At 46.4% G+C, this 15839-nt stretch overlaps 1 protein-coding gene across 1 annotated transcript; it reads right to left on the minus strand.

Annotated features, from left to right (window-relative positions):
* Positions 1 to 2879: 2879 nt before the first annotated feature.
* LOC117585384 (calcium uptake protein 1 homolog, mitochondrial) lies at positions 2880 to 4106 on the minus strand. Its single transcript, XM_034274833.1, has one exon. The coding sequence runs from the start codon at positions 4104 to 4106 to the stop codon at positions 2880 to 2882; it is 1227 nt and encodes a 408-aa protein (XP_034130724.1).
* Between the last annotated feature and the right edge of the window lie 11733 nt (positions 4107 to 15839).

Genomic DNA, 15839 nt, shown 5'->3' on the forward strand with positions numbered 1-15839 from the left:
AGGAAATGATGTGAAAAAGTTTTTAATCCTTTTAAATGCCAACTTTTCAATATAACGTTAAAGCGTCGGCAATGGCAACGACACCAAACAGACCCTGAAAAGGGCTTAAAGTGAGCAAAAGTCGTGAAACTTAATTATCCGCTTCCTTGAGTACACGTCGCACTCATTCCAGGTCTGATTTAACCAGCAGTTAATTTAAATACTCCCGAGTGCTCTATTTATGGGCCAGAGTAGCGGCATTTGACTTTTCGCTCTCGGATTTAGTGCTGCTTTGCGAATGTTTGATGTTCATATATTTCAAATTTGCAGCTGCTTAAATCTTTGACACGACATATCAGCACCCTCACACTGCCTGCTAAAGTATTTATGGCCAGGCCGATAAGCACCTGCATATTCATAATTCAGATAAGTGTCGCTGCGGCCAGGCTTCAACCTTTGGCATCCGAGCATTAGGAGCAGCCCCAGCAGCAGTCAGAATTCATGCAAATTATGTTAAAGTGCAGGTGCTCAAAGGTGGGGCCTCAAAGAGGTGAAGGTGTTGCATTTGTGGTTACAGAAGTGTCAGCTGGGGGGAGCAGAACACTTCCTAAAGTGTGTATTTTCATGCTCGAGCATAAACGTGTATAAAATAATATTTTTGCACATTCTACGCCTTAAAACCATAAAATTGCATAATTTATAAATTTGAATATCTCACACATACAGCGTTTACTGTACTCATATGGGTAGAACAAAGTGCAAGTGAGAGATGGAGAGAGGGCTGGGCAGTAGAGAGAGAGAGAGAGAGAGAGATATGTGCACTCTACAGAGTCAAACTGTACCGTTATTGCCTCGACCGAGTATTTCAAACACAATTTGGGCAGAAGAAAACGAGCAAAGAACAGTGAAAGAGAGAAGAGAGGGAGAGTGAGAAAGCGAGGCCATTGCAAATACCCACTACTTGAACGGTGCATGGGGTATATTGTTTTCATGCAAATTCACACATGTGGAAGTAAAGAAAATTTAATTTCGGCATTAAATAAAATATATTTAATGTAAGCACGAGAACATTAAATATTATTGTTGTGCCTACAGTTCAAGTGTGAACATTACAAATTTAATCTTAGATAACTCTTAATTAATGGGCACTCCAACAGTCCTTATGTCAACCATAGCGCACTACTTGTTGTTTGGTGAAAAGTCAGCAGAAATTGTGGTCCAGAGATTGGCCTTGCTTCAAGTTTCAAAAGGCAACCACCAGGGCAGAGTGGAAAGTAATTTAGGCAAAAAATGTGAGAATTTTCAAAAAAGCCTCTTTGCGTTTGCCTGGTTGCCTGGCTGGCCTGGCTGGTCAGTATTTATTAGAATTGCAAAATGCTTTTCAGTTATTCATAAGAAAATCCCATTGACAGTTGCGGCAGATTTTCAAATTACACACCACACTCGGTCGAACTAATTTCGAACAGATAGATTTGTACATAGAAACAGATACATATGGAAATATCATTTGATTGAGAAACCTTCGACCAAACAATTGAAAAATAATAATTTTTGATTTATGGTTTACCAGTTGCTGGAGCCGTGCTTTAGCCTGCCTAATAGATTTAACAGCTCGAATCTTAGGTCTGTGGCATTTCTTAATAATTTGCCAATCTTTGCGTTTGCCTTTTATGCTTTTCCATACACCCAACCAACCGCAAGGGGCGTCCGTACTGCGAACTTTGGTGCGACTGAAGTTGCATGTTTATTTTTATCGCACTTCCCTGACGCGTTGCGTCGAGCTCCCCAAAGTTTTGCCGCACAGACAGCTGAGTGGAGAGGCGTTGCTCGGCCAGGTGCACGTGTGTAAGCATGAACATGAGTTTGATTCTTGTAAAGTAGAGTGCGAAAGTTGCCGGGGGCGGTAAACTCAGCTTGTTTATGAGCCTCTAAACTCACTCCTTTAACCAACCAGAAAATAATAATTTTAAAATTATTATTAACATGGGAACTGTGCAGAGAGAGCGTTGCGAGATCAGATCTCATTCTACAGAACTTCATTCAAAGAGAAAGTAATTTTCTTATTACTTAAATATATTAAACCTTGAACCGTTTTGGGACAGTACAGTTACAGTTATCTGGGGGCTAGAAAGCCTTTTCTGACCGCCAAATTGTCGCTCCTGCAAATGGTCCAATAAAAAGGATGTGCCGCACACACACACTATTGTTTCACAGCGAACCAGAAGGACAATGACGATACGAGGAGCAAAACCATTACCAGGGTGCGTGCTACCGCAAGTATTTAAAATTGTTTTGGTTAGGTGACACACACACACACACAGACAGACACCCATTCGCAGCAGGTGATAAAAGTTCAAAGTCATGTAAGCTACGTGGTCGACTCGGGTTCGAGTTTGGGGTCGGCTTTGAAAGAATCTGTTTTATATTTGAATTTTCCCATCACCTTGCTCGCACACGCCGCTCAAGTGGCGAGACAGCAAAATGGATTCCATCCTTCAAGTTCGCTTCATTTTTCAACTTGTTCAACTTGGTGGGGCGGGACGAGGCGGGGCGGGGCGTAACTCGTAACTCGTGAAGTTGAAACGTTTCAAGTCGAAGGCAAACAGGCTGCGCTTTTGTGCAGTGTCTCCTTTCGCCATTCAGAGCAACTCCACATCATCTCCACTCTCCACTCTACACTCTGCTCCACTCTCCACTCTCCACTCCAACTTCATCTGCTGTCGCATGTTGTGTGTGCCGTCGAGGCTAAGTCAATTGACGTTACCTGGCTGTAGCGGCTGAAGGTCTTTGTTCTTGGATCTGCCGCTTGTATTGTCTGTGCGCTAAAAGCCTCTACCCTCAAAGGAGCTTGCTAAGGACTTTTACTGCAACTGCGGCTGCGGCTGCGGCTATGGCTGCTTTCAGTTTAAATATTGATCCACCAACACCTGGGCGGCACACTTGCAGGCAATACCCATAATGGATGCCAAATGGACGGGCTTCTTTTGGGTGCTGCGCGTCATGCGATGCCGCAACGTCTGGTAGAACTCCTTGCGACTGAGGACACCATTATCATCCGTATCGAAGATGGTGAAAATAACGTCAATGATGTGATCGGTCAGGTGCACTCCCACCACGACATTGGCAATGTGGCTGAGGGTCTGCCGCGAAATGTTGGCGCCACTCAGATAGTGGAAGGTCAGGGCTGCATCCACGGCGGCCACGTCTTTGAGGAACGTAAAAAAGTCCAGAAACTCATCCAGCGTTATGCCGCGATCAGAGTCCTTGTACTTCTCCTGCACGCGGAGCAGCAGTGCCGACTGCTCGGAGGAGCTGGCGGCGGAATAGGCCAGCACCACTTTGGCAAAGGCCACCTCGCTGAGCACCGTCGCGTGGCTCTTACACAGAGCCTGGAACTCGAGCAGCAGCACCTCTCTGGTCAGCGTTCGCTGGAACTCCAAGAACACATTAACGTTGAGCTTCTGTGTCAGTTTGGGGCCAAAGAAGAATTGATTGATGTTCATGTTCCTCAAAAGGCCATCCCCCTGGCAGACTTTCGAGAGATACAAGTTCATATCATCGTGGGACAGATTCCCATCGCCGTTGACGTCGAACAGGCGAAAGGCCATATCAAAGTAACGCTCCGGAACGGACAGCAGCATGACCAGGAACAGATAGTCCCCAAAGGTGAGCAGGCCATCCTTTTGGAACTTGTAGAATATGCTGTTGGTGGCCAGCGTCGAGCAGCTATACTTCTTGGCACGCTCCTCAGTTACTTTGTGGTACTTGTCCAGGCCGAGGAGCTCTGGCTGTGAGGCCGATCCGGGCGTTATGGAGCGCAGAAAGTCCTGCGGCGTCATGTACACCTCCCAGCGGCCAGCATGGTTCTTCATTTTGATGGTGGCAAAGTAGCGGAACAACTTGACGGGGCTTGAGTACAGGCGCAAGCGTTTCTCATACTCCCGGATTGTCTTTTCCCGAAAACGGGCACGATGGTGCATGTGCGTGCCCCGCTTCTGGTGCAGGTCCACCGTTGGAATATCGCAATAATCATCGCCAGTCCCCGAGGCTTGCAGAGCTGCGGGCCAGGCAAAGTCCGCAGGACTCCATCTCAGACTCCGGCAATGGTCGTTGATCAAATCCCACATGCTGCGCGCACAGAAAAGGAGGGGAAGGGAAGGTCCGCCACGAAACATGTTGCCGGAAATTCAAAAAGAAAGGAAAACCACAATGATGGAACTACAAATATCGGTTTGGTTTTTTGGAATTTGGGTCAAACTCTCGAACTGATTGATGGCTTGGATATGCCCGGGAATCAAGCCTACTTCCCACATTCGATTTGAGCATTAAAAGTAATCAGCAGCGCAAATATTTGAACTACACATGGAATGGAATGGAATGGAGTGTGGCTTTGCCTTTCTAGGACCCCCCTGGGAAATTTGCAAACAATAAACTGGCCCAAAGGCAGGGCAGGGCAAGCGAAGGGGAGAAAAACTTTTACTTCGATTTGTGGATTTCCTCTAATTTCTGCACTCAATTTCTATGCATTTATGGGGCGATGGCATTGTGTGTAGGTGGCTGGAGGAAGGTCTTTGCAAAAGTTCCACTTCCACCCGCAACTTCCGCCGGTGGAGCACCCTCGACAGTAAGTTTCGCTTTGGAGAGGGAGCTCGTGTTTTGTGCTCAAAAACTTTCAATGGGTCTTCAGCGATTGGCTTTGGCCAAAGGAAAAGAAAACATACAAATAAAATGTGCAGTTGTGGGGACAGTTTCTTGTTCTTTTGTGTGTACATAATATGTATTAGATATGTATGAATGTACATATGTACATCAAATGTACTTGCGCCTAGAGGTTAATTTTGATGTTATAAAACAAACAAATTTCATATTTAAAATGAATAAATTTCATATTTTCTTTGCCATTTTTGCCAATGTTGATTGAGTGTTGGTTTGATTCCACACACAAAATGCTTATTTAGTGGTTTGTTTGTCGTTGACAGTTGATTAAAGCATGACAGTTGCTGCGGCAACTCTTTTTAGGTATTCCCCAGGTGTCGTTGTCGCATGGCCAGCCAGGTGTATGAAGCGCTCGGTGTGGCACTTAAGCTAGGGCCAAAGGTTGGGCGCTTACCTTCTGTCAAACGGCTGTCAGCCCGAGAGCTCAATCCTTTTGTCCGTTTCCTGGCATCCTGGCATCCTGGCATTTGCATATTGTTTTGCTGTGTGTGGGGCACACACACACACACACACACACGCTCCTCTCACATAAACAACAATCAGGGGCACAAACACTGCCAAAAGCCAGTCGAGCATTAGAGCGGTGCCAAAAAATTAAGTTAAACAAAAACAAAAACAAAAAATAAACGTCGCTGCTGCTGCTGCTGCTGCTGCTGCCACGGTGCACTGAAAGTCAAACGGAAACGGATACGCCTCCAGGCGGAATGACAGAAATTGTCACGTAGCCGCTCTTTGAGTGTGGCTGACACACACACACACACACACACATAGATAGTGCTTGACACATGTGTGTGTGTGTGTGTGTGTGGCGTGTTCATTTCTTTGATTTAACATCAATTGTAAACTGCTTGCGTTTGTGATTTGTCAGGTGTCAGAACCAACCACCGGCACTCTGTCGATTGGGGACATGCCCCACACGAGGATGGATTCCCGGTACTTACGTCTGACGACTGACAGCAGGCTGTAAAACTCCCACTTAAATGGTTGATCTGCCCGCAACTAGGCTGCAAGTTGCCCAAGTACGAGAACAGTAGGGCAATTCGCAGACCAGAGGATACCCTAGGAATACTGGGTAGCGACTACTATTCAATTAGCAGAGTTTTGACCTTTTTTCTATGATGTTTGCGGAAGAAATTGTATCAATTTGTTGCATTTTTATCATTTTGTAGTTAAAATAATTCGCAGAAAAAGAAATTCTGCTAATTTTAATCGTGTTTTCACATTAAAGTTGATGACGATAAATGCCAATTGGTTAAATTAGTTTAGTTAACATAATTTCGTAGACATAATAGGCTCAAAGGTAAGGCTGTCGGAAGGGCCATGAATCGTTGTTGCCCCATCTGAAGTTTGTCCTCCATCTAAAACATTTTGTAGAGATATCTTTTTTTATTGTGTCCGACAGACTCTGCCGAGTGCAGGGTATAATTAATCTTTAGCTTTGAGAGTTGCTTTTGCAATATGCAAATTTGCAATCCCTCTGCGGGATTGGCGAAACGGTTTAGCGTCGTATTTGGCGGATTTGTCAGCGCCACTTGACACACACACACACTCGCTGTCTCTGCCTTTGATAACCATTCGGAGAGGCTTACAAACTAATATGCCGCATATGCCAAATGCAGTGAGGACTTCGTTCCGAAGGGATGGGCGGACTTATCGAGCGGCCTTCCGGGCGAGTGAACGGGGAAGAAGTTGCCTTTGCCTTTGCCTTTGCCATTGCATTTTCGTTTTACTTTTTTTGGTTGACTCGATTCCGGGGGGACTTTTAATTTTATAAATTGTCTCGCCGTTCGCTGATGTGGCCATGTGTGTGTGTGTGTGTGCGTGGGTGTATCCGCTGGAGTGACAGAATGGCTTTCCTTTGTTGCCGGAGCCTGCCATTGTCGTCAGCTTAAGATTTTGATAAGCCATTGAAAAGTGTGTCTATAAGCACTTGAGCATTCGAGTGTCGCTCCGTCCGACTCGCTCCTTGGCTCGCTTTGTTTGCCTTTACTATAAATGGCTTAATAACAGCTTTTCCAGCGACAGTTGATGTCTTCAGCTTGTCCCTGCCTCACTCCTCACTCTTCAGCTTGCCACTCGATCCGGTTCCAGCTCCTTCTTCTCATTTTTTTTGGCCATAATTTGTTTGCGCTTGCATGTCGATGGAAATGGAGAATTATTGAAATTTGAGTGGACTTCAAAGCGATTGCAAAAATTGAATTAGAACACTGAAACGGAAGCTAAAGAAGAGCTCTTCTATCGCTTCTTTTCTTGCCTCGTGCCACAGAGCGTGAATTATGTGATTTATGGCAGCGGCTTGTTTGCCAAGCGCTTCACAATTACATAAGCACCTCGCCGACTTCCACTGAAACAATATAAACTAAGGGATACCCATTGATTTGGGGTAAGTGTGTGGAGCTCTGACATCCCCACACAACATAGGCGTAAAATATGAAGTAATATTCGTGCTGTTCGTATGTTAAATGCGTTTGCAAATATGTTTGCCAAAGAAACTTTTCGCGAGTCGGCGCGGGGCGGGCTCAGGTCACTGCTCTGCAGCGCAAACATTCCTGGAGCAGCCATGCCTCCTCCGTACTCCATATGTTGGCTGGGATTTTATTTCCTTTTTGGCAAATTTGTTGCCTCAATGGACACCACTGCGTACTCGGACTGGCAGCTTCCGCTTCCTCGCTTCCTTGCTTCCTCGCTTCCTTGCTTCCTCCCGCTGTTATTTGTTGTTGTTGTTGTTGTTGTTGTGTTGTTTGGTGCTGCTTGTGCTTGTGTTCCGTTCCAGGGTAATAATTCTAGATTTATGAAAATTGTTTTTCCGTTAATGTTTGCAATGTTTTCGACGTTTTTATGTTGCGGCCCAAACAGGCGGGCTGGCGGGGAGAGAGAGATTTTATCCGCACCCACGAACACTCTGCATGTGTATCCGGCAGAGAATTTGTTTCATTTTGTGCCTGGCCAAAGGGTATTTCGTGGCATTGAAGCCATACCATGAGACAAACCTTCTTTTGTTTCGATAAAAGAGTTTCAGAAATGTCCGCGAAAACCTTGCTGTATTGCGGAGCGTATCCAAAAGCCGCTAAGGTCTGGCCCTGGACTTCCTTCCTTCAATTTGATTGCGTTCAGTGAAGTATTGTAATATGAGGAGTGTATTTAAAGGCATGTGAGTGAAGGACCTTTGTGCCTGCTCAGTGGGGGGTCTGCATTCCTGCTGCCGTCTATGGAATGCCGGAGAATACCCCGAAATGTTCGGCCATTTCCATTATTGGGCCTGGGCCTGTCCTTGATATGAAAACTTTCGCTTGGCGCAATTTGCGAATTTTCGCAATTTGATTTCTCTATGCCAGCACCCCCGAAAGGGTTGTTTGATTAAATTTTCGCCCTTGCACGACATTCCCCAGGAATCTTTCAGTTAGCAGGGGGCGGCACTTTCACTCTGGGCTTCATGGCGTGTGCAGCAGGGCGAGGGTCCTGCCTGCCTACTGGTGCACTGCCAAGAAAAGGATATGCGTAGCCCTGACTCTGACAATTAATATGCCCGTGGACACAGGCAACTCGACCACAAATTAGCATTGTTTGTTTATATATTTTTATATTAAAATTATTTTGTAATAAAAAAAAAAAAAATGAACGAGTATTTGTTGTTTTTTTGGGGGGGGGGGGGGGGGGGGGGGGGGGGGGTAGTTAATTAGACCCAGATCTGGCACTGATTATGATTGCGGCTCCACAGAGGAGCTTCAGGAGCAGCCATTTTGGTTCAATATTTGCATGACACACAATTTCAATTACAAAGGATTGCTCGGTTTTTGCTGAAACTTTATCCATCCTCCTCCGGCGGCTCCTGGTGGCAGGATTCTGTGGGCAGTCATTTCGACCACAATCGGTTTATAGTGTCAATTGTGCAAGTGAATTTATCTAAATCTACTTTTACTCGCACTCCTGCCAGGAGCCGCATGTGAGTCCATTGCCTGGCCAAATGCAAATCTAACGATGGGGCCATTTGCATACATCGAAGCATCCTCCTCTGCCTCTGCCTGTGTGTGTGTGTGTGTGTGTGTGTGTGTGTCTGCACACAAGAGACAAACAAATATCGATTTTCTGTTTGTTTGTGTGCGTCTGCTTCTGGTTTCTGCACTTCCGTTTCCGTTGTTTGGCAACGGAAAACTGCAATATCTTTTCAGCATTCAAGTTGACTTTTTCCTTTGATTGACTTTCCCCCAAAATGCCAGCGCTGACCCACAAACATCTCCTGACCATGGAGGATTTTTCTTTTTAGCCTTTATCGGTGGCGGGGCTAGCCTTATTGATGCCTCCTGCCAGGGAGTGGTGCCACGCCTGGTAGAAGTTTCCTTTGTTTGCAATCCTTGTATCCCTTTCCGGTTGCGCCCCACCTAGGGGCAGCAAGTGCATAATGTTGCAATGTACATACAAACACAGTCAAATGTCATTTGGCATTCTCACTTGCCGTGTGGCCAACAGGCAAACAGGCAAACACTTTGCATATTTTAACCTTAAGCGGATTTTGCGTTCTGCAAATCAGCTTCAGTCTTTTTTTTTCTTCTTGTTGCTGTGCTGCAGCTGCTCCTTTTAGGGACAGTTTGCTGCCTGCTGGAGTTCTGTTGTCTTTCGGGTTTCAGCTGTTAATGGGATGGCATGAGATGCTCTACGTGCATTTCACTCTCATGGAACTCCTCCACAACCCAACCTAATGGTCTGTGTCTTCTTGAATTTTGCATTGGATTGCCATCTGCCTCCGTCTGGCACGTTCTCCTGCTGCGTTTATATTTATGCAGTTTACGTGTCAGTCGGTCCAAGGCTAGCACATCCCTTATTTTTCTCCATCTCCCATTTGTACATTTGTCATACATAGATGTCTGTGTGTGTGTGGGTGTGTGTGTGTACGGAATGATGGTAACTACTTCCTCTACAGTTGCAGTGCACCCACCTATTGGCTGGTACATTTGCTTCTTCGATTGCTCACGTGGCCTCTGAAATGTTGATTTCTGGCGACCTGTAGTCCCTCCTACCCGTCTGGCAAATTAAATTTAAACAGTTGAGACGTGCAAAAGTCGCCGCCAGATGAAAAGTCTCCTGAAATTCTTGACTTGTTTGATAAATTGGCTCCGTTCACATGTGCTGGCAGTTTTCTCTTCTAAACGATTTAATGCTCCACAAAAGTTACACTTTCCATCAAACTATCTCCGTAATAGATGTGTCTCTTGAAGATATTTTGGTGGCTTTCGCAGCCACAAGTGCAAGAGAAACGTTTATTAAATAACATAAATTAGGGGCAAGGCTCCACCGCTAAGTTGTGCAGCGCCAAGCGGCTTAAGAATGGAGATAAATTCTGGGATAGCAACCATTAGTGTGGCAGCTCCTCCTCCATCTATCGCTTGCCACTAATAACATTCAAGATGCACATGCGGCTTACTAGGAGGGAGCCCATTGTTGCCCCTTTGGTTGCAAGCCTCGGTCCCAAATTGCAGTTGGCACTTTGCGGCACAAACAGAACTTGGCCCTGGCAATAACATTGCGGATAGACCGAGTCAGTGGACCAGTCTGGGGAGTTCAGCCTCTGGCCACTGTTGACTCTGGATTGCCTCGTTGCCGTTGCCGTTGCCGTTGTCTTGGCCGTTGTTGCTGCAATGGCTAAGCCAACAGACAGCTGCTACGAGCAGTAGTGCAAGTGCAGCAGTCGGTGCAGGAGCAGCCTCTGCTGTTTGGTACTGACCTGGATTTGGGGCTCCTTTGGGCATATTTTGGCTTAGCCATCATTAGGCCCATCAGTGGATGTCAGTTTCGGGTATTTGTATGGAGAATGGCAGCCGCCACTGCCAGTTGGGACCAGGTTGTCAGTCAATGGGGCAGGCAGGCAGGCAGGCAGCCAGGCAGCCAGGCAGCCAATTGGACATCTAAATATAAAATAAAGCTTTTGCATTCAATTATTAAAATTCATTTGTGATGCTGGGCCAGCGCCAGTGCCGCGCCACCACTTAAATATTTGATTGAACATTTAAATAATATTTTAATTAATTTTGCAAGTTTACTTTTGCTGCATTGTTTGCATTTGGTCAGCTTTGGGGTCAGCGACTGGTGCTTGTTTGACCTGGACACTGCCTCCATGCAAGCATGATTTATTTAGTGGTTTATTCCATTGCGGTCGACTCCTGGCCGGAACCACGCCCCTGCATAGCCATAATGACACGGCCGCAAATTTCAATGTTCAATGGAAATGAAGAGATTTTCTGGCTTGTCGATCAATCATAAAGGCATCTGACGGCGGTTAATTTTGAACAAATTGTTTCCACTTTTTTCGCACTTTTCTTTTTTAGATGCAGAGATTCGCACAGCCACAGCCACAGCCACAGCCAATGTGTTTGCCATCGAAATTATTTTATTTTTCGAGTCCCTGTTGCAGTAGCAGCAGAAGCAGGAGAATGCAATTAGTGCCAAAGCTAACTGAGGCGACTAGCTCTGCCAAGACGATGGCCGGTGGGTCAGTGCTGGGCACCTGACAAAGCAACCAGCTTCTCGTGTGTGCAACAAAACGTTATCAGATATACATATGTACATATGTATGTACAAGAATACGTGTAGGTATGTATATAAAAACAAGAATGTTGGAAGAGATGTGGTGTAATCGACCATAAGATACCCTAATCTACTGAGGTGCTACAAATGAACATTTGTACCAAGCAACCCATAAATATTAACAGTTGCAGTGTGCCTGAAAAAAAAAAACTAAAACACAGCAGAAGACTTGGGCTCACGCTCTGTTCTGCTTTGTTCGCCTCTTCTTTGTCCCTCTTCGCCCGTCCATCACAAGCTGACAAACGGTGAATTGTTGTTGTTTGTTTATTTCTGCTGGGGAGACCAGCTTTGGGGTGAGATCGTTTCTTCGTCTCTCTCTCCCCCTCACACAACGGACCACACGCATTTCTGTCTCTTATTGTCGTTGTTGTTGTTGTGAGAACGGACGTGTTCAATCATGCGCAACCGAAGGCGCAAAGCAGAGCACAAGAAGCGCAGGTAGAAAAGGTTGTCGATCGAGTGATGGATAAGAGATCGGGGTGGGGCTCACTGAAGTGAGCAAAAATGTTTTTGAGGTTGAGTTGCGTGCTATGAATGTTGTTCATATTTCTGAATGTAATAATTACCAAATGTTGATACATTTTATGTATGATTGCCATACGCGATGCAGTCAAAGCGGATTCTTTATCTCTAGAATGTATGCCTCTTTGGCTGTCTCAAATGGAATCCTGTTACATGCAGCACCACGAATACGATATACCCTTTCTCTTCACAATATACCAGGTATAATACACTGAAGTGCCGGACTCATAGGTCCGGTGGGTGGTTCGTGGGTGGGTGGGTGTTGTGCGGTCAGGCAAGTAGCAGCTGCTTTTTGAATTTTGGTGTTTAGCTTTTAGCGCCTAAAACTATGCTTTAGTGGTCAAGTGGAACAAACAACCCGACCAGAAGCAGGGCTCAGGCCCAGACACAGCAGCAAAAATGCTCGACCAGAAGGCAGCAGAAATGAGCCAACAAACCGATGGTCCGATGGCACAACACTTCCCCCACCCCACCCCACACACAAACAGGCCCAAAGACACAGAGGGAGAGACAGAGAGGGAGTGATGGTGGTGGTGGGCGGGCAACCAAAGGTAGTTCGAGGCCAGGAAGGCTAATGGAGGGCCCCACGTCTGGTCATTTGCAACATGGTTTATGTGTTGGACAATGCTTTTTGCACTCAATGAGCGAGAGAGGCGATACATGGCCATGTGGCTAGGGGCCTCCTGGACTTCAGGACTTGTGGCCTCCTGGCCTGCACTCGTAGCATGATTTACAGTCTCGCAGCTTAAATATTAAATGAATGAATAATATATGTGGTGTCGAGACTATATCCCTTGCCCCCTCTGCTCAAACTCAAGGAATGACATTTCTTTTTTTTTTGGGGGGGGGGGTTTACTTTTGGTCCATCTTCTGATCTCTCAGTGGTTGCAGATTTATGGCATTGAATGGAATATTTCCAAGCCAAAGCCAAACGGAATATTTGTTGGGGTTCCTCTTAAATTCCAGATGTAAATCTTGGACAAGTATTACGAGTAAGCAAACGAGCAGTGAAGTGTACATTAAACTGCAAATAAAAGATTTCGCCGATGAAAGCAAAAGAAATGGCAAGGAAAAGTGCAGCGGGCAGGAGCAGCATGAAGCAAGGACACTTCTCACGACGATTATTTTGGTGAGAAGCGATGGGAAAACGTTTAAGGGAGAAGCACATCCCAGCTCGAATGCTTGGCGCGTGCTTTATGAGTGCAATCGTGTGCGTTGAACGGTGCATGGCTTGCTTCAAGGACCTCCCTTTCACCGAATGTCTACTGTCCTTTGGGGCTGGGCATCGTCTGGCCTTAGCCTGCTGCTTCGAATTTGTTGATTTCGCCTGACTGGCCCTCAGACATAAACGCTCGACGGGCCACAAATTCGAAGGTGAATGAGCATTGAGCAGCCTTCCACCCGACTCCTCCTTATCCTCGCTCCACCTGCCCTGATTTCGGACGATTGAAAATTTAATTTGCAACTAATTGACTTTCGGGCACTCAGATGTCTAATTTACGAGCTCCACGGCAGGAACTTCAATCAGGGACAAAAATTGAGGTATGAGTCGGGATTTTGGCAGCAGCCTCTCGAAGCGACAGACCCCAGTGGCCAGTGGCCAGTGGCCAGTGGCCAGCAGCAGGAGCAGGAGCAGCGTTCCATTTCCGTTCTGTCTGCTGGCGTGTTAATTGCATTTGCGTGTTGCAGACTTCGTTTGCCTCTCCAACCTCTGGCAAACAACGCTCTCTGTTACGTTGCCCCATTGCCCGATCAGAGAGCTTCACAGAGACACTGGCTAAAGTGACTTCCGCCGACACTCACACACACATGGAGAGTGGAGGTTGGGTTGGTTTGGCCACCAGCAGTGACACGAGTTGGTCCTGTCAACGAGAAGGCTCATTTACTTGGCTTGGCCATCATTGTCTCTATGCGCCCTGTCTGAGCCTTGTACTTGTGTCTGGGTGAGGTCTTTGTGCCCCGTTTCCGGTCATCAGGCGGCGTCTCAGTCTCCTGGCATCATCATCATCATCTACAGTCCAGTCCAGCTGTAATTGCCTTTCAAATAGCGCCAAACTAAGGGGCTAATGAAGGCCTTGAGTGCATGCGTAATGGTGTAATAATACCTTCAGGATAGAAGTAGTAGCAGCAGCAGCAGCCCAGCCACAGACACAGCAAACAATAACGGGAGGACCTCATCATCGGTCTGATCCAGGGTCGACCATGAGACTTCTTGTCCCAGAGTTTATCCCGCACCCGACTCTTGTTTGCCGATTGGTGACGCAAAATTCTTGAGATTGTGTTTCGCCAGTAAATTGATTGCCATTGAAAATGTTTGCGTTTTTTGGGGTTCACTTTTGAGGCCAACAACGTTTGCTTACACCCAGCAAGAAGCGTCTGTTAATTAATCTTCACTCCTTGCCCAGACACACACACACTCACACACACACACACACACTCATTTGTGCGAGAATATTTATAACTTTAATAATAGCTCCTACGATTTGCTGGCATTCAAGTTGCTGAAATGTTTCCCTTTGATTTGAAAGCTGAAGAGTTTCAATTGCGGCATTAAAATAAAATGAAAATTGCTTCTAATGCGGCAATTTCCAGGTTGCTCCTGCTCCTGCTCCTATTTGCTGTCCCGTGCCCGTTCAGTTGAGTTCAATTAAATATTTATTGCTCTTCAATGCTGAAATCCTCTTTTGTTGGGGGCGAGAGTGCGAGTGCAATTTGATATCGAAGCGTTTTGCTTTAGCTGCCACTTGCTATTTTTATTTTTTGCTTATTTTTTTTGCGTATATTCCCCCATTCACAGGCGACTTTTGTCATTTCACATTCTGCAGTCGGGTAGCCGGAGAGCCGGAGAGCCGGGGGGAAAGCCACGCACACAATGTGTCCCTGATTGGCTGCCAGCACAGCACACGACAGGACAGGACAGGACAGGGTACGGTCCAGTCCGGTTCTGTCCTCTTCTGTCCAGGTGGGCAGGGTGGGGCCTTTGTGCCGGCTCCGGCATGCCATCCATTCTTTACCGACCTGAGCGTGAACCTGGCCTGTCCTATAACAATGTGCCAGCGCGAACAATGGCCTGGATGGCCGCTCAAGTCGCTTTGAGTCCTTAAATGTTAAATATTGCGCGCTGCATGGATGGGTTGGGTTGGGAAGGGAAGGGAACGTTGGACTGATCGCTTTCAGGTGTAAGCCGCACATTCGCAATGGGTAGGAACAATGGGGTAAATATTTCGACTGAAAGATCGATGAAAGATGAAACACCCTCTAATTCTGGCTGTAATATTTGCAGTTTTAGAGAAGAAAAAATCACTGAAATGTTAATATTTACACTGCGATTAAGACTGTGTAAGACTGTAAGACTTTTCTCTGTGTGTAGCACCAAGTAATCACACACTCGCACACAAATTTGTGCAGATATAACGCACGAGTGCGGTAGAGGCCCGGAAGTGGAAGTAGGCCGCAGTCGCAGTCGCAGTCGCAGTCGGAGGCGTCTCCTTGTGCTCTCCTCCTGCTCAAATGGCAGAAAAGTGCGAGCATGTTAATCAGTTGAAATGCCGAGTTTCGATACTGCAGAGTCCCCACGAGGAGCGTGTGAGGCAGACATCATCAGCAGCCTCAGCCTCAGCCTCAGCCTCATCAGCAGCTTCGGTATGAGCAGGTGGAGCTGTGCTGTGTGTAGGCTGTCGTTTTATGTTAATCATACGCCACGTTGGGCGATAATAAAGCGGCAAACAAGCAAACAAGATGGAACACGCGTGCCGCATGCGTAATAAATGTTATCAGCCATCGCAAGGAGGGTGAACTGAGGCGTTCGGAGCACTTGAACTGCCGTCGAATTGGAAACGGAATTAGACTCGAACTCAGCGACTGGGGCCACTATCTGTGAGGTGCAGTGACGTTTGCCTTATCAGCTGCGGAGTCATAAGTCAAACATGTACAAGTCCAATGAATTATGAGCCAAATAATATAAGTATTTATACTCCCAAGAATTGGGAAATGACGCTGGAGAGTATTCTCCAGGGTCCTCAATAATTATGCCTGAAGATTTT

Source organism: Drosophila guanche, unplaced genomic scaffold, assembly GCF_900245975.1.
Source record: "Drosophila guanche unplaced genomic scaffold, DGUA_6, whole genome shotgun sequence".
Lineage (NCBI taxonomy): Eukaryota > Metazoa > Arthropoda > Insecta > Diptera > Drosophilidae > Drosophila > Drosophila guanche.